The following is a 22,164-nucleotide window of genomic DNA, read 5'->3' on the forward strand; positions in this document are numbered from 1 at the left end:
CATAGCACTTCTTTATATAATTTATATATAATATAAAAATGTGCTAAAAATTAATAAATAAAAGGTATAATTGAGGATGAATAAAAAGTATAAAATATTTTTTAAGCAATTATAGAATCAATATTAACTTTGATTTTTCCATATAAGATTAATTAAATATCTTCGATTAATTTCATTAACGATTCAACAATTTTAAACCAATTCGAATTTATCAATCAATATCCCGAACTTGCCTTAAATTGCATAAGAAAATAATTCAACTTTATTATTTTATCTACTGTTATTCACATATTTCTATCATGCTGGAAATTCCGCTGAACTATTTTCTAAAATAGTTTCCTCTAATCGTAGAATCGACGAGGAAACATACGCAGGTAACTCACGAATGTGATTAAATATTTAGAGACGCTACAGCAATTTCCTATATCTATTCTATATAAAAGCGCAGATGTGCAAAACGCGGTTCTCGTCTCGCTTCACTGCGATAGGAAATTGCCCATGTTGTAAAGAGCTTTTTTGCAAAAAATTTTCTAAATATCAAATATATTATATAGGTATATGCGCTGAGAGAGAGAGAGAGAGAGAGAGAGAGAGAGAGAGACGCTGAATTATTAAATGTGACTTTGCGAGCATATTTTTAAACATTAATCGCAGACACATTTTACAGACTACGCCATGCATACTTGACTTCTCTTATACGTACCGCGTTTTTTATCCGTATTTGTTACAGTTCAAAAGAAATGTTTATAATCCTCAGAGATATGTGATGTAGTGGGCGAGTTTCAAAACGTAATAACACTTATACTCTTTTCCACCAATCTGCATATAAAAAATCCGATGTCTAGTAATAAGTAAATAGGTCTCAAATTAGATATTAAATTAGATATTGAATAAATCTGGCGATGTTAAATAAAATTATATTTTTGCTAATTTTCTTTTACTTTCTCTATTTTTTTTTTAAATAAATATATATTTTTATTACTCATTTCTCTCACACACACACACACACACACAATTACATACACATTTCTTTATATATATATATATATTTTTAAGCTGCAAGTTTTCTATATTAAATTTTTGTTATTGCTACTGTTTCAAAATTTTTTTCAGAGAGAACAATCAAGTGTTTACAAATTTTCCCAAATTATTATTGCAAATAAGCAACGCAATTAAAGCAAAATAAAAATGTTAAAGTCCAGTATATTCCGGTGCTCCAGTTTTCAATTGAAACGCTAAATGATCCGTTAAAAGTCAGAACGATATATCGAAACGATTCAACGAGCTCCATATTACGTTCATATTTTCAGTGAATTACAGATAAATAACCGGCCATTCGTATTTTCTTTCTTTACTCATCGTTCGATAGAGCCCATCTATCCATCTTTCTTTGTCTCGCCATTTCCGTTATCCTTCGGAAAATAATGAGATTTCCTAGTATCGACGCACTCCATGTAATTCTGATACGTAGTACATACAAAGGACGAATCTCACGAAGAGAGTCGCTATAAAATTTATTCCATCAATTTCCAAATAGAACCTTGTTCTGTTTGTGAAGCCTATACTATTATCTTCTTTTATTATTATTATTATTATTGCATATTCCATTTACGTGCATTCCGAAATATTGTCAAGAAAATGAATTTATAATAATATATTAATAACTTAATAGCAGAATATACGTAATGTTAAAAGCATCAAGAGTGATAACCATATTTATAAACGTTGATAGAATTTTATTTCTTATCGCGGAAGTTGAAAGAAATCGTGCAAATTTCAGAATGACATCGTCGCGATGTTTTCTCTCATCGTACGCGATTAAAGTTTTTTCTTGATCGATTAATGACTCATTGTCAGTTTTGTTTTCGCGTTTCTGTCGCGAAACCAGAAAATCTCCGGATCCATCCACGGAAGAACGTCTGACAGATTCTGCGCCAATCGCGCGTGCTAAAACATCAGGACACTTTTATTATTATTGACCAATGAGAAGAGAAAGACTGTCACACAAAGGGAGTCCGAGTGTGTCTGACAGGCGATGAGTGAGGAACAATGGAACGGGATCAATGTTCCGGTTGCTTAAAATAGGAATAATGCAAAAACGTTCGAGGCTGCCTAGAACGGCACGATATTCCGGTAAGATGGAAAAAACATCTGAAATTGAGAGAATAATTATAAAAATGCTTTCTCAATGTAATTACATTAAACAAGACAAGCGTATTTGTTTAATAATTTTTGCAGGAGCACTAAAGCTACATAAGATTTCTTAACTAAATCGCATTAAAATTTATTTAAAAACGCAAAAATAATTAAATATAACTAACAATATGATATAATACATGACTAAAGATAAATCTTATCTAATAATTTTGTTGCTCTATACGTCTACGTTAATACTCTTCTTATGTAAGAAATGATAAAACGATAACAAGAATGCGCGATGAATTTCGCGTTGGTCTGATACCTCAATTCAATCAACTCACGGTGTATACCGCAAACACACTATTTCTTTCGCGTTCGTCAGTAGAGGTATCTTCCGTGCTTCGTCTATTTGCTCGTGCGCAAATGACGGGATTCGCGATATTGGAGCACGCTGAGCACACGCGACAAGAGAACATATAGGACGAGCTCCCATAGAGATGATATTTTAACGTGGAAACGATGACAGTGGCTTTCCTCTTTTCGGGCGGAAGATAAACCGGTTCGTTGAAAGAAAAAGAGTTATTATCTTTGAATATTTGAATCAATCTCTTCCTTTGGTTTCAATTCTGTGATTAAATCTACTACCGTAACACTGACTGAATCAGACAAACGTAATTCTCTTCGAATTGCTTGTTTCCTTTATTAATCTCATTTCTCTCTGGTTTTAAATTTTCAGTTCTTTTCATGAGAATTATTTCATTTTCGCGCACGTACAATCTCATTCTATATTGTAAATTATCTCAATTTGATCATAGCATTTCTTGAATGTCTCTTTAACTTAGGTTTTTTCATGTTCATTCGTGGATTATTCGACCCTATTTTATTTCCACGAAATTACAATAATTGGAATATAAAATACATGAAAAAATATTTTTACATAAAACATATTCTTTTATACAAAGAACTTATGTGAAACAATCAAGTGCAAATTCGTTTGATAAATTACTCAAAAGTGTCAATATATTTTATTCATCTAAGCACACCACTTTGCATACATATAGCTATCGATAGAAGGACTTGAGGTTAATAATATCGTGTACTTGGAAACTATGTCTATATATTTTCGTTCCGTGAATTATTCGGTTATTTAAGGCACGGGGGGGGGGGGGTTAAATCTTCAAGCCAATATAAATCTGATAAAAAACGTATTAATAATAAAAACAAATAAGGCACTTGATGAAATTCAACAAAAATTCGCGAAAATAAACGTTTTATGACCATTCTGTTTAAATTAAAAAACGAACGAGCATTGATCAAGTTTCGTTGTTTGAAGCAATTTAACATGACGTCGCTATTCTGTGAAATTTCAACAATTTTTCCAACAATTTCAATAATCTTTTACAATTTTGCATATATACCATTGGAACCAATCTGGAAATTTGATTCAACAGAATTATAACATTTCGCAGAAATGTCACAGTATTTGGAATTTAGTTTAACACAGATTAAATTCCGGAGTTATCTATTTGGAATTTCGAAACAAAAGACAATAAATATTTACTTGATATTTATCTGCGCTGTATTTATTGAAATTTCCATGAATGAAATTTATTGTGACAAAATTTTATTCCGTGCCTTTTTCTTTTCTCGTATATATTATTTTAGAAATAATTAGTAAACTACGCAGGCTCGTTGGAGCTCTATTTTAAAAGCACGCGCGAGCTCTTTCTACCATTTCTACCGTCTGGCCAACGCGCAATACATTTCCTGATATTGGCGTTTTCACAATATACGAAGCACGAACGTGAGACTGCAGAGTTAGCCAACGGTTACACCGAAATGGTACAACGTGAAAATAGTGTCAGATTTTCCTTTATTCAAAAAGATGAACTAGTCTGACATGTCGGAAATTTCCTCAATCCATGCCATGCCAGGTAGAATAAAATCCAAAAGAATTACGTTTAATAAAAAAAATTTGCGATTACAAATATAACAACTTACACTAGTATTTGAAACAGAATTGTGCTCTAACACTATTTAATCTTTAAAAAATGCATAAATAATAATTTAAAAAAATGTTTTAATATCTTTTGTTACTTGTTCACATTCAAAGAAAGAATTTTAGATTAATTTCAATTTAAGGACAAATTATACCGAGCTTATCCCAGTAAATAATGTCGCATTAAGTTCATGTTGAAAGTATAATTTGAATTGAAATTATATATCCAGACAAATAAAGTTCTCGCCATTGAGAGATAAGCCTTTAATTCCAGGACAGCGCGAATGATTCAAATTTAATTTCACTGAAATCAGCCGCACGCTCGCTTTTACATAATCAATATACATTCCAATCTGCTTAATATCTTGGTTCAATATTGCTGAAACCAGCAAGTATAATATAACGGATATAACGTTGCGTTATCGTCACGCAATCGCAATAAATAACTTTATATTCATGACAATTTTAATATTCGTCACATATGAGGATGTAATTCTTATTTCTATCAAATTTTTCGAATTACTCCGATGATACATCGATATAATTAATAACATTTGATATCCCGCATTGTTTTTATTCAGAACAACAGAAATCTTACAGAAACGTTAACTGATATAAAATAACATCGTTTAAATAAATTCTAATTCCACAGTGTGCTTACTTATTTGCTCTATAACAATATGTCAAATAAGGATGTCCAATTAATGAATTTATCGATGATGCGTTATAAATTTGAAAATTTTTGTGACATTTGTAAATCCACATAATTAGATTTTTTATTTTAAAATTTCGCAAGAGATAAATTTTAATTCAAAATGTTTTGCAATTAAAATTGTGATTACGAATAACATTCTTTTTACTCATTTAATTTTGTTTAAACATTAATTTATGTTGACTGACTGTCAACATTTATCAATAACTGAAGATCTATTCTGCAATTTCGCAATCTGTAATAAAAGATACTCTGACGTCTGTCTGCATTAGCTTCTGAATCCATACTACGGCATGGTGATACATCTAAAATCATGTAATTTGATATTCAAAGGGAATCACTGATTATCAGATCTACAATGTCGGTACATTCCTCTCTGAAGAGAAAGTAGACTTCATCCATCAAACATAATTATGGGAACTAACAATCGAATTGGCATCATCTACTTTCGTCTCACGAAAAACAAAGTCATAAAAAAGTAAAGAGAAATTAAATACTAAGATATAACATTTTATGTATTAAAATTACATAAATATTAAAAAATTATTAATTTGTAATACTAGATATTAATAATTATATAAAAATAATAATTGATAATAAATAATATATTGTACTTATATAAAATTCACAATTGCTAAATAGGGCATTTATTTTATTTTCTCGCAAATTTCTAATGAATTTACATAAATATTTGCGAAATAGAATATGAAGAAATTAGGCTTCATTTACACTTCATTTTTCAATAGGCTAAACATATATATATTCAAGAGAAGAGTGATAAGAATAGAGGTATTAAGACAGCTATTCCTCGCATTTCGTAGAGACATAACGTGATGCGTATGTAGAACTGACGATCTTCCAATCTTGAATTGGCCGTACAGATTGAGTGGGCGTTCAATAAAGCCGAGATGTGACAGTGATTGCCCTCGGATAAGATTAATCTGGGAATTCCATTCTACCTCAATGTTGGTGAATCTGCCACGCTGCTATATGCATTCCACGCGAACGTGCCTCCCGCGTAATTTGCATCTAAGATCTAAGATATAGATGCGCGGAATGGAAGCTGCGTATCTCGTAAAATAAGAGGGTAATAATAGTAATGAAAACTCATATTGGCATCATCATAAATATCTCTCACTTACTCTTTAAAAGTAAGCGTAATCAGTTTTTAGATCCAATTCTTCTATATATCTATCGGTTTTGTAATCTCTCTTCTTCTTCGGCATGCTATCGGATACTTGTTGCGTGTGCAAAAATTATTTATCTAAATTACGTTTTGCGATATTCCGTATTTTAGAAGTTTGAATGTGGAGAAGTATTCGAGTAATTCGCTCTAATACTAAAAAAAAACCATTAAATTAAATATAGAAACTTTTTGTCTTTTATAATACTTATCTTTTCTATTCTTTAAGAAGAGAAAGTCTAACATCTTCTTTCTGAACAGCTTCTTTCTTCAAAGTTTAAAATGAGATTCTATATAAAACATTAAAACATTTTATTGTGTTGCGTTTTCACCCAACTCTGTATAGAATGGCTACATATTACTTTTTCTCAAGCCAAGTATGTATATGTCGCGCTTCCTACACATTCCTATACGCATACATGTAATACATATATACGCGTCCATCGATTCCCGTCGGGCATCCAGCTTTAAGGTAACTTAATTAAGCTTGGTCTAGCTATACATGACATCCTCAACAGCTACGAGAGAAAGAGAAAGAGGCGAGAGGGGGAATGAGAGAAAGAGAGAGAGAGAGAGAGAGAGAGAGAGAGAGAGAGAAAGCGGAACCAGAGTAGAGGCCTTTGGTCCAGCGGCAGCCTCGGAAATCAATAAACGACTACAAGCGTATAATATCGACGCATTGATCGGTTTTTTTTTAAGTGGCAAATTTTTGCTTTAAATGCATTTATCGATATCTCGTCTCGCTCGCTCGTATATAGCCATCATTTTCCGCGCTGAATAAAATACTTAAATGAAGCGACATATAACTGGCTGTGCGTTCAGTGAAAATAAAAGTTTCTGCATTAGCGCCCGGTTGTCCATAATAATTTCCATTTACGCGAACACATTTTGTTGTTGAACAATATCCAGTTTCCAAAAAGGTGTATATTGTCAAATCAAATTCGTTGTCGCAGAGATCGCGTATTTTAGTCAGTTCTCTATATATAATATTGAGAGAATTAAAGGAGGAAGTAATGAAGGATGTCGTAATTTTAGTTTATTTGTTCTCGAATAATTGGAGAAATTCATAATACTTTTATCTCGAATTTGTGTCTATTATGTGTATAAACAGGAATAAGTGATAACATTTCGTAAGCAACAAATAATATATAAATTTTTCGCTCCAAGATTGCTCGACCTTGATTAAGCACTATACAATTTTGATAAATTAGCAGAGCTCTTATACTTCCTCTTCTTTGGGGATTAAATAGATTAAATTGATTCTAGATAAATTGAGCGATACTGAGGAAACCCTGGATATAAACCGATTATAGACTCGCCCCTTACGTGAAAACATCAGGAATGATTGATTAATTTTTAATATATTTACATTATATTTGAAACAAATATAATATAAGATACATTCTATCTATCAGACAATATTATAACTTTTAGTATCATGTCTCCCTAGTACAAGTAAATAATTTAATGACGCAAGTGATTACATATTAAGCACTTTCTGTATTTTACTTAAACATTAACAAAATAATGTTGGGGCTTTTACCTTATTGCAGGAAATATCTGTCTTCGACAGTGTATAGAGTATGTGAAAAGTAGTGCAATGTAATGATTTTATTAAAAAAGATATAGTAATGTAAATAAAAAATTGTAAGATATGAAAAGGATAGAAGAGCGGTTCAGTGCATGCAACGGAATTTTTTATCAAGTACACATGTTTGCAATTTTTTAGAGGAGTCAAACACCATGTAATCCCAAATAAATGATGACATAATTTTTGCAGTATTCTACAAAATTTCTGTAATATCTTCTCATAATAAAGCTTAGAGGAAAATTTTAGGTAATTTTTGTAAAAACATCTTGGCAGTTTTTTAATTGCGTGCTAATTATAATTGCCTTAAAAATAATACGAAGAGAATACACATAAAAAGGTGTTCGTTAAACATTAAAGCTTATTTGCTACAGTAGTGTTTAAGTTCTTGCAGCATTCGTTAAAATAAAGCTAGCGCACAAGTTCTTAAAAATGTATTCTTTTCTGTAAAATTTCCATGAATTAAATAACAGCTTCGAGTGATTAAGTGAAGCATATTTTATGTTTTACCTATAAATTGACATCTATAAATACTGATTATACAATAATATGAAAAAGAAATTAACATTTTTTTATGGAAAAATATTTTTATGAATGTTGAAAATATCGATTGACTAAAATATTTCTATGTGAAACAGAAAACAATTATATGTGATATAGGGTATTAAAAATACCCTCACTTAGCCACTGAAGAGTTAATAAAGCAACTACACGCGCTGAATTCAAAAGTAACTTTGATGCTCATGTAAAAATAAACGGCTTCCGCGAGTAAAGGCAGCTTTATGTTTTAGCGTTATACATATAACATGCATAAAAAGTCATATCGCAGAAAAATGTCGTTGCTTTCTGTAGTTAAGTGTCACGCAACAAGATAATAATAACACAATGCGCAGGTAGACCGCTCTTAAATATTTATACACGGGCCATCATCACGCTACCAAGTTAAGAATAATTTTTTTCCTGAATGCATAACGCGAATTAATTCAAACGCAAAAATGTAGTATAACTGAAGTATATTTGACATTCTTTGCATTGAACATCCGCTTTGATATTTATGGCTCTTTATTTACATACTGTTATAATAATAAGTCTTAATACGATCAATCCTTTTATATGAAGAGTTGAAGAAAATTTCCATGAATGTATAAAATGAATAATTCTTAGTTTATCTCATCTAGTTTTAGTAATATTATTTATCACAGCAAATAGAAAGATAACGATATACTGAAGTGATTCATTGTTTGATTTAAAAAAATTCTTCCGATATAGAGGATTAAAAGCGAAATCTTTCTCTTTTAATAAAATGCATTTTTTCATCAGATTTACATACTACAATCTGAATATTATTATGAGGCTGGTAAATATGTTAACATATAAATGATGGGGTTTGAATTATGCATGCCCCGGCGGGACGCGTATTCGGTTCGTCCCTATTGTAGCGGAGCGGAGGATCCTTTGGAAAAAGAGAAGGTTAGGCACGTTTCACCAATTCTTTTGGGGGTGGTCGTCAGAGAAACTGGAACACGTAGCACTCTTAAAGAGAATGGATCATATCCGCCGAGTTGGCAACGGCCAAGTGACAGGTTGCGCATATTAATAGCTTTTGCGTTGAGTGAAATCGCTGGAGGAAAAAATGATTTCTTTATGACACATCATGTCCTAAACGAAATTCACATTTTCAAACACTTTTAACAAATAATTAAGCTTGCTGTACACATTTTTCTCTCTCCCTCGCTTACTATTATTTCACAGTTAATTACGTTTGTGCACAACATTAAGGGAAAAATATGCAAAAAGAATATATCTGAATTTTTTATTTAAAAAAATGTGGCAAACTGAAACAGAAATTGTTGTGCAGTGAGTTACAATGAATTTACTGTTGTCAGTCACTAAAAGAAAAAATGTTGCTTTCGCCATATATGAAGCGCTATGCATGCAAATACATAAATCAAAAAATATAACAGCACGAAGACAAACATGTTACTGAACTTTCAATTTGTTTATCAAAGACTTTTATGACAGGTTGCACAAAATGGCATATCGTTTTTGCTTTAAATTAGTATTTGAATAATTACCTAAAAAATTTTATAGTTTTATTTTTATCACGTGCCAAAAATATATATTAATTAAATTAAAAATACAATATATAATTTTTACAAGCATTTTATAAGTAATGCATTACAAGAAAAAGTGAAAAGAGCGAAACTACAGATATATTTTATTTTGCGAAATTGGAAATACAAAGCTCGACATTTTATTATTTATTGACAACATAAATGAAATATATTAAATTCACCAATCATTTATAAAATATTTTACCCAATCATTCATTACTTATGATCAAATAATTTCAATAAGTGTGTAATTAAACGAGTTTATAAATGTGTATGAGCAAAATATATAAGTACATTTGTCAATTACTTTTGTCGGATCAGAGGATTTAATAAATAAATATTTATCTTTCAATAAGATAACACGATACACGTTTTAATAATTAAAACCGTTAATATTATATTTGTTTGATGCATCTGATGTTGATCACCACTATTAATGCGTTCCATATCCGCAAAGTGACATCTCGCTAAACCAAAAATATGTTTTATTTTTCTTGATATCAAGAGTAGCGGTAGTAATAAATAATAAATATTAATTTATTAACAATATCATTCGGAATAATTAGAATCGGTAATCATTCATGCAACATTTTATACTCGATTTTATGTCACTCGATTTGATATATTAGACAGATCCAATATAATCACGTTGCAACATATAATTTAACGATAAAATACGAAATTACGATCGCGCGTTGCGATTTAAATAAATCCATATTAATGTAAGCATCGTCTATTAATACTAGCAAACACCTTGCATTTCGTAATCTGTGCTCTTTCTCAAAGAGTTTATGTTGGGTGCGATTAGCTTACGTACTTATTATATTATAATGATTTTAAAGCCCGGTTTTTCTTAGCATAATTAGAAAACGGTTGAACACGTTGTTGCTCGCAGCTGGATTTTACCTTAATGGAAATACAAGGCATTTAATTCATCGCGCTTTGCTCGAACGTGTTAATATCCGGATGCGTTCGGTACGTCCTTTGGAGAGGTTTCCACTTAAGTCAAATTAATTTACTATATTTGAACCTCAGCGAAAATCGATCGGAGTTACACGTCGGTATCTGAAATTCCTTCTATCTTATCTCGCATTGCATGCCCATCTGTTTCTTCGGTATTAAAAACAAAGTATAACACTTTATTATTTGTCATATTTTTCGATTCTTCGTTTATTAAATTTAAAGAAAATTACTAATTTTTAATTTAATAATTTAAAAAATTATTAATTTAATAATTTAAAAAAAATAAAGAAATGTTTATAATCGAACGTCATTGCAGGAATTGAAACGGCTGCAACGAGACATCGGCATCAATGTTCGATACAATGTTGATAATTACTCGTCGCCGTATCGATCATTAGATGCTTTTTTTATCGGATTATGAGAGCAGCGCGATGGAAAAGCTACTAACGTCGCGCGCGCGCGCGCCGAATCGACAGCAGTATCGTTGTTTCTCGTCGTTTTTAAGCATCTTCCAACGGGGAGAGAATATGGATTTCCGATACGAAACTTTTCAATCCGTTCCCAGACGATAAGAACCCGCCGAACTTACCGAGCGGATACCGTTATACCGTTTATTGCCCGTCGGGGAGTTACATTTAAAAATATTATATCCGTACCCGGTCAATACTTGCGCCCGTCAGCCGTCGAGGCCCCCTTCAGTCACGTCGATTCCATTTGCATCGCGGTAACTTACATGCAAATCTGCGTTTACGCGCTCTTTAACCCTCGTCTTCGGTTTGAAATTGCCTATCGTTTAAAGCGCGAGCAGTCCGCGTTTTCACTGAAGTTCAAGGATATCGTAGATTGCAGGATTTTTTTTATCCAAAATCGGAGATGACAAAAGAAATTTAATTCATATTGATCGAATTTCAATCGAGATTTACTACTTAGTCCTTATTGCTTAATGTATATATATTATAGATATTCTAACACGTCATAAATTGACGGCACGGTAAAACATCAGTCATGCATGCGCCTCTGGGCTTTCTATATTTAATCGTAATTAATCAATCTACAGAGATTTATGAAGCATGTGCGCGAAGCATGGACAGATAACGAACCGCGATAAGAGACAGACTCGATTGCAATATATTACAGAGATGATTCAACTATTATATTTGCTCAATTATTATATGGCATATGTCGTACAGCTTTATCGAGAGAGAGAGAGAAAGACATATTAATAATTTTTCAAATATGTGTGAAAATGAAGAAATATTTCTCACCTGCGACTTTTAGTAATTTATAAGTAAAATTATATTAATATTATATATAAATAAAAAGATTGAAAATTTTAGCAGGCAATATATATTTTAATAATAATTATATATTAGAGAAAATTAATATTGCAATAATAATTGCGATTATTGCGATGTAAAATGAAATGTTTGTAAGTGAAAACTAAATGTCATACCGTTTCAAGGATACTACAACTTTTGCAAGAATTTTTCTTCGTGGCATATCTAATTAATTATCGTGCACACACAGATGAAATATACTTAACGCCTAAATTAAAGTAAATAAAAAATTAAATTATATATATCTCTTTGGACCGACGTCCCTCATTTAAATTTGCTCCCGGCGCGCCGAGGCGAAGATGTATTATTTACTTATACGTTCGTGAACGATCTTCTTGGAGGGTATTTCATATATACTTGAATTTACGGAGTTTTCAAAATTGTGTTGACCTCGTGCGCTCGTTTCTGCTTCTTCACGGACATTTATTCGCCGAGATAAAATAAAATTCGGCCCCGTAACCGACAGTGTAAAACGAGCATGCCGTGGAAAAATCACGGTGGACAGATACCACGCGAAATGTCATTTTCCTCGAGGAAAGATAATTTACATGGACGCAAAAAAGAAATACGCGCGTGGAATAATCTTGACACGATATCGGATAATTTGAATATCGATGATCTCGTGATTTCTTTCTGATGCGACAATTTTTTTCCCTCGAGGTAACATCAAGTTCCTGGAATATACCAATTAATTTTGTATATTCTTTGAATAAAAGCTAAAAATGCTGTGGATCACTCCTTGCATCTTCTTATTTGTACCATATATATTTAGACAATATAATTTTATTAATTATGTACTGCGATTTTTACGCGCACAGGAAAAATTTATCAAGTACAGCGATAGCATGTATAATAATACAGAGAGATAACATGTAAGCAGATACGCGCGCGCGCGCGCGTTACATTACCATGGAGAGAAAATTTCATTATTTTATTATATTCCCTGTTGTTTGTAAAATATAAAGCGTAAAAACGGAAAAAACATTATATTTTGCAGACTGAAAAGAAAATGTGTAGTGGGTGCTTCATGCTTCGTGCGTTAGACTCCGGCATGCACTTATTAACTGTCGGAACCATCAAAGATAAAATAACGTGGTTTATATTTTCTCCCTTGCGCGTACATTTTTTTCCCAGATAGACAAGCGCGAGATTGGAATGCCTCGTTGTACAAAGAGGTATTTCATGAATGGCCGAGAGCAACCTGCCATCCGCGAAACGAAAACATTTTTGTCGAGCTGCTATAACGAGGCCCACGTTGTACTCGTTACGTCAACGAGTACAAAATTCGAAGAGAAAAAGTTAATCAAATTTTTGTGCAGCTCGAAAGAGTTGTGCACGGGAAAGAGAAAGAGAGACCTGTGCGCCCGAAGATTGCAACGATAAATTCCCATTGACTCGCACTGCTACATGCACTCGTTAACAGTTTAATACCTTGACATATTCTGTCGAACGCTAAAATTATTTCGAGCTTCTCTTCAACGCTAAATAAAAGCAATGGTTATATTTTTATCTATTTACATTAAGTGTCATATGTCATATGAAAGAGAGGAAAACAAATGTTCCAAAGAAATCAAGATAGATGCGAACGAGTTATAAGATTGTAACAAATGGCGCGCGCGCATCTTTTCTTAGAGATCGATTCCTCTCCTGGTATATGCTGGTGTTAGATAACGTGGAGCTTAGAATTCAAGGTATGTCACCCGGTTTGTCCCTCCGGTCGTCCTTCGATCAATGAAAAATAAAAGATATCGTGAAAAGGCATCGCGGAATATCAGACATTCAAAAGGAATTGGGGGGATAAATTTTTATACGCAGATTTTGTGTGTGTGAATCTCGGGACTCACCAAATACATTTGGAAAGTATCGGGAAAGATTTGTCTCCGACCATCAGAGAATTAAGTTTAAAATTTACAGTTCTTGTAGAACGGAGGAAGTTAATGTTTAATAAAAACGCTCAACGTTTTTTTAATTACTTAGTTTCGCTTCTTTGATTTAACTTTATATTTTTTGAATTTTTAATCGAAAGTCCCTTGCTCTTCTCCAACTTATTTCTATAAAAACTTAGCTATCTTTGACGACTACGTATTTTAAATTATAAATTATAATTTACTAAATAATTTTTTAAACACACTTGATATAAATTTCTAATCCAACATGCGTTTGTGATCTTATACATATATAATAAATAATTTTTTTTATGTAATTATCAGTTTAATTAATGACAAGGAAATATATTTAAGATATTATTTTCTATCTTCTATGTAAGACACAATTTTGTAAGTATCTTACATATAAAGAATAAAATATATTAATATATTAAATTTTCGGATATTTATATGACACTTAATTTTGAATTTTATCGATACAAACAATTATTGGTACTATTAGTATCTCGGCAATCTCGTCTCTAACGACACTGTACACCGTATGCTTTTAGGTTATTTGAAGAGAACGCGGAATTGCTAAATATGTTCACGAAGTTTCGGGAGCTAAAGACAAAGGAGCAGCAGTCTACGAGCATGGAACTGGCCGAGCACGCGAAAACGGTCATGTCCACCCTCGACGAAGGTATCAAGAGCCTGGACGACATGGATGCGTTCCTGACGTACCTTCACGAAGTCGGGGCCTCTCACACGAAGATCCCCGGCTTCAACCGGCAATATTTCTGGGTGAGTCTTCCTTGAAAGAAAACGCAAATCGCCCACACGCACTTTGCCATATACATACAAGGCATATGACACAGCATAAACATGCGATGGACGTGTCCCAGTTATCGAACTGTTAACTAAGGGAGAAAATAAGACAATTGTAATATGACTGGGAGAGAAAATGGGACAATGTACCTAAATACAAAATTAGCTTTGATATATGAAGTTTCTCAATGAGAAAATATGCGCATTTGATAAATTAAGAAATAAATTAGCTTATTGTTGGATATACATAATAATAATAATGACTTATTTAGATTAGCTTTAATATATGAAGTTCCTTAATAGGAAACTATGCGCGCATTCGATGAATTAAGAAATAAATTAGCTTAGATATAATAAAGATAATGATTTATTTTGGTCATTCATGTTCGTGTGCACATTAGGATGTAGGTACACTTTAAAAACTATTTTGATTGTAAAAACTGTAATGATTGAGCGCGAAAGTATTAAAAGACGACTAATTGTATACTTACAATAATCAAGTAATTTTTCGGTAATAATGTAATCGGTCTTAGATTAGAAATTCAAAATACTTTGGTACATTTATATCACTTTTTAAAAATATATATGTAATTTTGCGTAAATAAGTTCGACTTGTCTTACGCGTTAGAACATTGGTAGTACCTCAGAATATACCGGAAAAGCGCGCGAGAATTCCGCACTCGTCGGAGATACATCTCCCATCGCTTGGTGAACATTTTCTCTTTGTACCGCGTTTATTTCTCGCTACATAGAAATCAAAGAGAGACTAAAGTGGAAACATTTGGGGAAACTATTTCAGGACCTATAGGTTTCCGAGCAAGAGATTCATGCACAATTAAAGTACTCGACGTAACAAACTTTCGTTGCGTTTTCTTATAATGTAGGTACATGGACGTTTAACTCTTGCGATACGTCGCACGTTTAATTTCTGCGCACTCTCTTAATTAGAGGAGATCATTTTACAATCTCTCTTTATATTTTTTTTTACTTACATCAATTTTTGTTTGAAGAATAATAATTTATGACTTTTATTTTATTTTTAATGAAATAATTAAGGCGATGCTGAAGGCATCTGTTTTACCGACAAAATGTAATTTTCGCGTACATACATGCTTTATTGATTTTATAGAATTATAAATTCTTTTCCAGGATTGAAATATACACCCAAACGGAAAAGGGACGAGTTAACTTTACGTTGAGAAAGCAAAAAAATTATATACAATAATTAAAAGATGGCATATGTGCGCGAAAATTAGGATCTGTCGGTAATTCCAGCACCGCTTTAACCTTCCGTGTGCATACGCGGGTCTACGGCGTCCGAGTCAAAATAACGTCTGCTCGTAACGGCAAAATTGGCAAGCCTGCCTGCCTGGCTCCCCTCAAACTCAAAGCCTAGGCTGGTCTCGGCTGACGGCGTTTTTCCCCCTCTACTTCGCACACAAAGACACTCGGTCTATTCGTGTAACTCACGCGTCACACGAATAGACCGAGCGTTTTTGTATGCGTATGTAGAGGGGGAAAGCTCCGTCAGCCCAGACTAGTCGAAACTTGAATCTGGCTTCTCTGGCTCCCCCTCTCTAAAAAACGTTGGTCGGAGAGGGACTCAACGATCCATAGCCGTTACGAAAGAGCAATATGTCGCCGAGTGCCGAGCAAGTTAGATCACGCACGGACGTCTCAAACCCACGTAAGCACTGAACGTGACCTTTTCCTGTAAGTAACAATTTTGCTAATTATTTATGACATAAATAATCTCTGGTCACAGTGGTCGGAATTAGTATATTCGAGGCGATTTTTGAGCTACGCGCCTATTTCTTTCCCATTGCCTCTCCGCTCGACTGACGACCACGCCGCCGGCGCCGCTCTAGCACAGGACTGTCACATGTCCGCATGAGCTTGCGAGGGGCGCTCTTTTTAATTATTATATGTATATAATCTATTCTTATTGAATTTTTTAAATCAAAATCCTCTGTTTTTTAATTTTTATATACGCATGAATATATTTGTTATAACTACCCAGGTAGCACATATACACGTTTCAGAAATGTTTTATAAGCGTTTATCCGAAACGTTTTATAACCGATTTCTAGAAACGTTTCTCAAGAGTAAAAATGTCCATTCGAAAAACGTTCGATGGAATGTTTCTTTTCCGATAAAATAACGTTTAAAAAACTATTATAGAAATGTTTTACTTTAATGATAAAGACATTTTAGATAAAGACATTTAAAATTCCTACTTTTCACGTCTTTTGACCGTGTTTATGAAAGTCTTTTTCTGTAACAAATAGTAACAATGTTGCAATTATTTATGATAAATGTTGTTTTTGGTCAAAACAACATCCCTTTAAGGGGGTATGCCACCTTTGAGCTCTGCGTCGATAATTTTGGTGGGGTGCATATAGCATGCATATAGCATCAAAAATTAAATCGATTCGATTTAATTAGGTGTAGGGGGGGTTTTATTACTCCAACCGGAGCTGTGTTTCAAGTCTGACAAATTTAGTCGGCGCGCAGTCAAGATTGGAAGATATGTAAAATATAGAAGTAAAAATAAAACTTTTGTGCATCATTTACCGCGCTTGGTTCTTAGTTAGCCCGTTTTCTATATTCGTTAAATAAATGGTGTTTATCAAAATAACTATAAAATCGTCAACTACAATGTAGACAGATGTTTTGTGAATTTTTTAACACTTTTAAAAAACTTTAAGGTAGGGAAAATAACGTCAGACTCACGTATGCACTATAAAGATAAAAAAACGTATACAAGTGCAAAATTAATATAATTGCGCCCCCCGCAAGCTCCTGCGAACATGTGACAATCCTGTGCTTGAGCGGCGCGGCGTGCTCGTCATTTGTAAGGCTCGCCAGCCGAGTGGAGAGTCAAGGGGAGAGAAGTAGACGTAGCACTCGAAAATTTCGTTTTGAATGCTAATTCTGACTTTCTGACCACTGATTTATGTTGTTTTTGGTCAAAATAATGTCCTCTTAAAATATTTTAACGAATAGTTGCTTCTCTATTTAGTTATTGTCACAAAATGGAATTTCGGACGGCGGCCGAAGCTCGTTACTCGTTTCGACCTCGAAAGATCAAAGAAGAATTGTTTGGAGATGATCCTTCGGATGAAGAGGACATCGTCGAGGATCAAGAAACGTCGGATACAGAGCAGGAATACGATGATAACGACAGTCTTTTTGAAATTAAGGAGGAAGATCTTCATCAAATTAAGGAGGAAGAAGCGGCTCTGTCTGAATCTGAACAGGTAGCGACTTCAAGTATTCGTCGCCAGAGATCGTTTGTTTACGGAAAAAATAAGCACGAGTGGTGTCTACGGACTCCTGAGACTGGAGGTCAACCATCTAAAACTGTAATCTACATACCGGCTCCGAAGAATGGTGCTGTCAACGCTTCTTCACCTGTAGAGACGTGGTCGTGTCTGTTTACGGACGAAATGATTGATATGATCGTGCAGCACACAAATAAGGAAATAGAAAGGCACGTGCAAGAAATGTCCACAAATGATCGAACATATAGCACTACAGCTACGGAAATAAAAGCATTCATAGGACTCTTGTATTTTGCCGGCGTGAAAAAAAGTGCTCATGTGAATATTGAAGAACTGTGGTCAACGGAATTCGGTCACGCTCTGTTCAAGGCAGTAATGTGTAGCCGTCGTTTTGGATTCCTTGCTGCTCGATTGAGATTCGACGACAAAAATACTCGCGCAGAAAGACGAAAACATGATTTGTTGGCTCCTATAAGAGATTTGTGGGAGAAATTTATACAAAATTGTATGACGAATTACACACCTTCTGAGGAAATGACTGTTGATAAGCAGCTATTCGGTTTTCGAGGCAAATTCCCGGCAAAAGTTTATATAAAAAGTAAGGAACGTTATGGAATTAAGATTATGTGTCTGAATGATGCGACAACTTATTATTTATATAATGCTCTTCCATACGTGGGGAAAGAAAACACGCTTGCCGATGAAAGTATTCCCAGCTACTACGTCCGAACTATATGTCAACCTATTTACGGATCAAATCGTATTCTGACGTGTGACAATTGGTTTACATCAATAGAAATATTCGATAAGATGCTCAAAGAATATTCGCTATCTATGGTTGGTACAATAAGTAAAAATAAGCAACATTTACCGGAATCGTTCAAGAGAACCGCAGCGGCAGGTACTGTACGTTATGCTTATGATTCCACAAAAACGTTGATATCCTACTGTCCCAAAAAAAATAAAGTCGTGCTGCTGCTTTCGTCATTGCATCAAAATGGAAAATCTGATCCAGTGTCTGGTAGGCCGCAAATTGTTGAATTTTATAATCGGACGAAAGAAGGCACAAATGGTTTCAGTCAGTTCTGCAGCTTATACTCGTGCTCGAGAGGAACTCAGCGATGGCCCATGCGGTTCTTCATGGGAATGTTGGACCAAGCAGGAGTCAATTCTGGCATTTTGTTCAATTTACTTCCTACAAATGCAGTCCTAGATCAACGAGAATTTATGAAAGAGCTTGTCTTAGCTCTTGTGACACCTTATTTAAGAGAGAGAGCGCAAATGCCGACACTCCGCAGGGATGTCAAGGAGAATATATTAAAAATTCTAGGAGTAGACGACAATCCAAAACCGGGCATTTCAAAAACGGACAAGCTGCTGAAACGTAAGCGGTGTAGCATGTGTCCAACGAAACTGGATCGAAAGGTTGCATGGTGCTGCTACGTGTGCGGGAGAGCGGTTTGTGAGGAGCATCGCCGCATGATATGTATCAATTGCATTGAATAAAAATGTAAACCAAATATCCTTTATAAATTTTTTCTACGTATCTTATTGTTTCTACATATATAAATTTTTAATAAATTATTGAAAAATGTCGTATATGCCATGTTATATATAATTTTTAACTTATATAATTTAATTTTTTATTAACGATTTGTTCTACTAAAAAGTATCATTTTGACCTTCCTGAATAATTAAACTTTTTTGAAGATATCTGCATTATTTTTTTTTTTTACGCATTTCTGAAGTGAAAAACCTTAAAAGGATTTTTTTCTGCATAAAAAAAGTTACACATTTTTAAAGAAACCCATATCGTTCAAAATTTATTAAAAATAAAATATTTAAAAAACGATGTTTATTAAAATGATTATAAAATCGTCAACTACGATGTTTTATGAATTTTTTTCAAATTTTTTAAAATTCTTTAAGGTAGGGAAAATATTCGGACGTGACAGACGTGTGCACTGAGAAAGTATAAAAAAAGACATGTACCTAATTTGATATTAAGCCTACACACGGAGGGTTAACATTAAATTTATTATTTTAAAAAATTTTAAAAATATTGTAATCTTATATCTTTAGTTCAGTATACATTAGAATTTAGAGTGGACGGGATTATGAACTCGTACTGTTAATTAAAAATGTAATTTTATATTCTGCTTTGTACGCGATTTCTCGTTCAACATTTTATTGTACGCATTACATTTTTTCGCGAAATTTATCCCGTTCTTTTGTAAAGAAGAGAAATTTGCAACAAGAGAGATTGGATAACAGATGTTGAGATTTTATCCCGTAACATCGCTATAACACGTCGGTATTTTGTTCCTTCATGGTCTTTCATAATCCGCTGCACAGCTGGTGTCCGCCATTTGTTTGCCACGTTGCCCTGCATGATATCTAATAAAAAAAATTCTTTTTTAATTATCCTTACGTTCAACGACTCGGGAACAACTGCTAAAATAAATATAAAAATTATCGTAAGAAATATAAAGATACGTTAAAATCTTATTTTACGGTATTCGGTCGTTTGCAAAAAAAAACCATATTTCTGTTGCACGAATGTTTCTTATTGCAAATAATGATTCTTTAATATAAACACATTAATACAAGATACAAACTTTTTTTTCAACAAAATGTCTTTGTAAAATACATGAATATTATTTTAAGAGAGACCAACTCGAAATAATACATGACTTCGATTTGATGCAAACTACATCAGAGATGCCTGGAAGAAGGGCAGCCGTTGCTCATAGGACTTGTAAATATTCCATAACTTTACTTACGATTCTGTTCAGTCGAAAATACTGCGAACGCAGAATATGAAAATCGATGCGATAACTTTTCTGACATCCGAGTCGATTGTAACACACGAACACAAATCGATACGCTGCGAAACATTAAATAATTGAACAACACGAAATTACATTTTTGCTATGATTGAAGTGAGGAAAATTGGCGGAAATTCCGACGTTTCGTCAGCCATATATAATCGAATGTTACACAGTTAATCATTCGACTTGGTTGAATAAATTTGATAGCTGCCCGTGTACAAACAAATGTCGAATTCATTGAATAATTACATTTTAATGAGAGAATGCATTTTCCCAATATGATTGCATTAATCGTACACGTTGAATCAACTGGCGTTTCGTTGAATATATATGATTTTCTCAATAGACTTGTGTTTGAACGAAAGCATACGTCAATTTTATTCATCCAATAAATCTTTCTTTCTCATATATCGATGAATTCATACATAAACACATTCCAACTTAATCTTCCTCAACCAGAAAGATAAAAAAAATAATATTTGAGTTTTATGCTCTTATAAAAATAATGCTACACGTAACAATAAATTTCAGTTGGTGTAAAAAATATAAATAACAATATATATTGACATGGATGCGGTAAAATGCGGTAATAAAAAGTAATAATTCACGTTGAAAAGAAAAAAATCGTTAAAAGAGCACCCCAATGCAGGTACGCAAAAGTAATAACGTTTCTCTACTTTCTCGCATATGCATGCAAGTTTTTATGACTTTCGCGACGATCGAAACGGAATTTTCTTTGTGCATGTGAAAAGTAAGTCATGTGCTGGGAGCTCTTTCCTTGTCGCTTTATCTTCTCGCTAAAGGAAAGGAATAAAGGAATTATATAGAAAAAGGCAAGCGTAAGAATACTTAAAAATGTGGTTGAAAATGGAAATAGAAGGTATTTTATTGAAGTAGAATTTCAAGATGAAAAAGCAATATTATATTCTTAAGATATGATATAATTCTATATTTAAACACCGTTAATCATAATAACTTGTAATACATATATTTCATGCGTGAGATATTTTCTTTTGGAATTAATCTCGATCGAGGACAACTCTTGTTACTTATCTAGTTCTTTCTAAAATGCAGCCTTTAGCGCTTACGTAATTCTGAGTTTTTTTTATATCTCTCGGATAAAAAGAAAGTCAAGTTATCTGCACAGTGCAGTTATCTGCAAAGAAGATTGAAGATTCACATTACGAAATGTCGCATTTATTCGCAGTGCGAAACGCTTGTTCACAGTTCCAATCTCTTGGCACGAAATCAAACCCGGTTCGCCTTATCCTTTCCCGTCTAAAGTCTAGTGGATTTAGTCACTGTATAGGATTGATAATTC

General features: G+C 33.3%; 1 protein-coding gene across 5 annotated transcripts in view; it reads left to right on the forward strand.

The window, feature by feature from the left end:
- LOC139816858 (neuroglobin) overlaps positions 1–22,164 on the forward strand; it is a 43,705-nt gene that overhangs the window by 11,569 nt on the left and 9,972 nt on the right. For 2 of the 5 annotated variants that reach the window (XM_071784643.1, XM_071784641.1), the window contains 2 exons: positions 14,473–14,704; positions 17,751–19,532. In XM_071784643.1, coding sequence (XP_071640744.1) covers positions 14,473–14,704; positions 17,751–17,840 — 322 coding nt within the window. In that variant the 3' untranslated portion in view covers positions 17,841–19,532. Of the gene's footprint in view, positions 1–14,472; positions 14,705–16,257; positions 16,442–17,750; positions 19,533–22,164 lie in introns of those variants that run through there. The other 3 variants (XM_071784642.1, XM_071784646.1, XM_071784640.1) reach the window with 2 other exon arrangements.

The sequence above is a fragment of the Temnothorax longispinosus genome, chromosome 7 (genome assembly GCF_030848805.1).
Source record: "Temnothorax longispinosus isolate EJ_2023e chromosome 7, Tlon_JGU_v1, whole genome shotgun sequence".
In the NCBI taxonomy this organism is placed as follows: domain Eukaryota; kingdom Metazoa; phylum Arthropoda; class Insecta; order Hymenoptera; family Formicidae; genus Temnothorax; species Temnothorax longispinosus.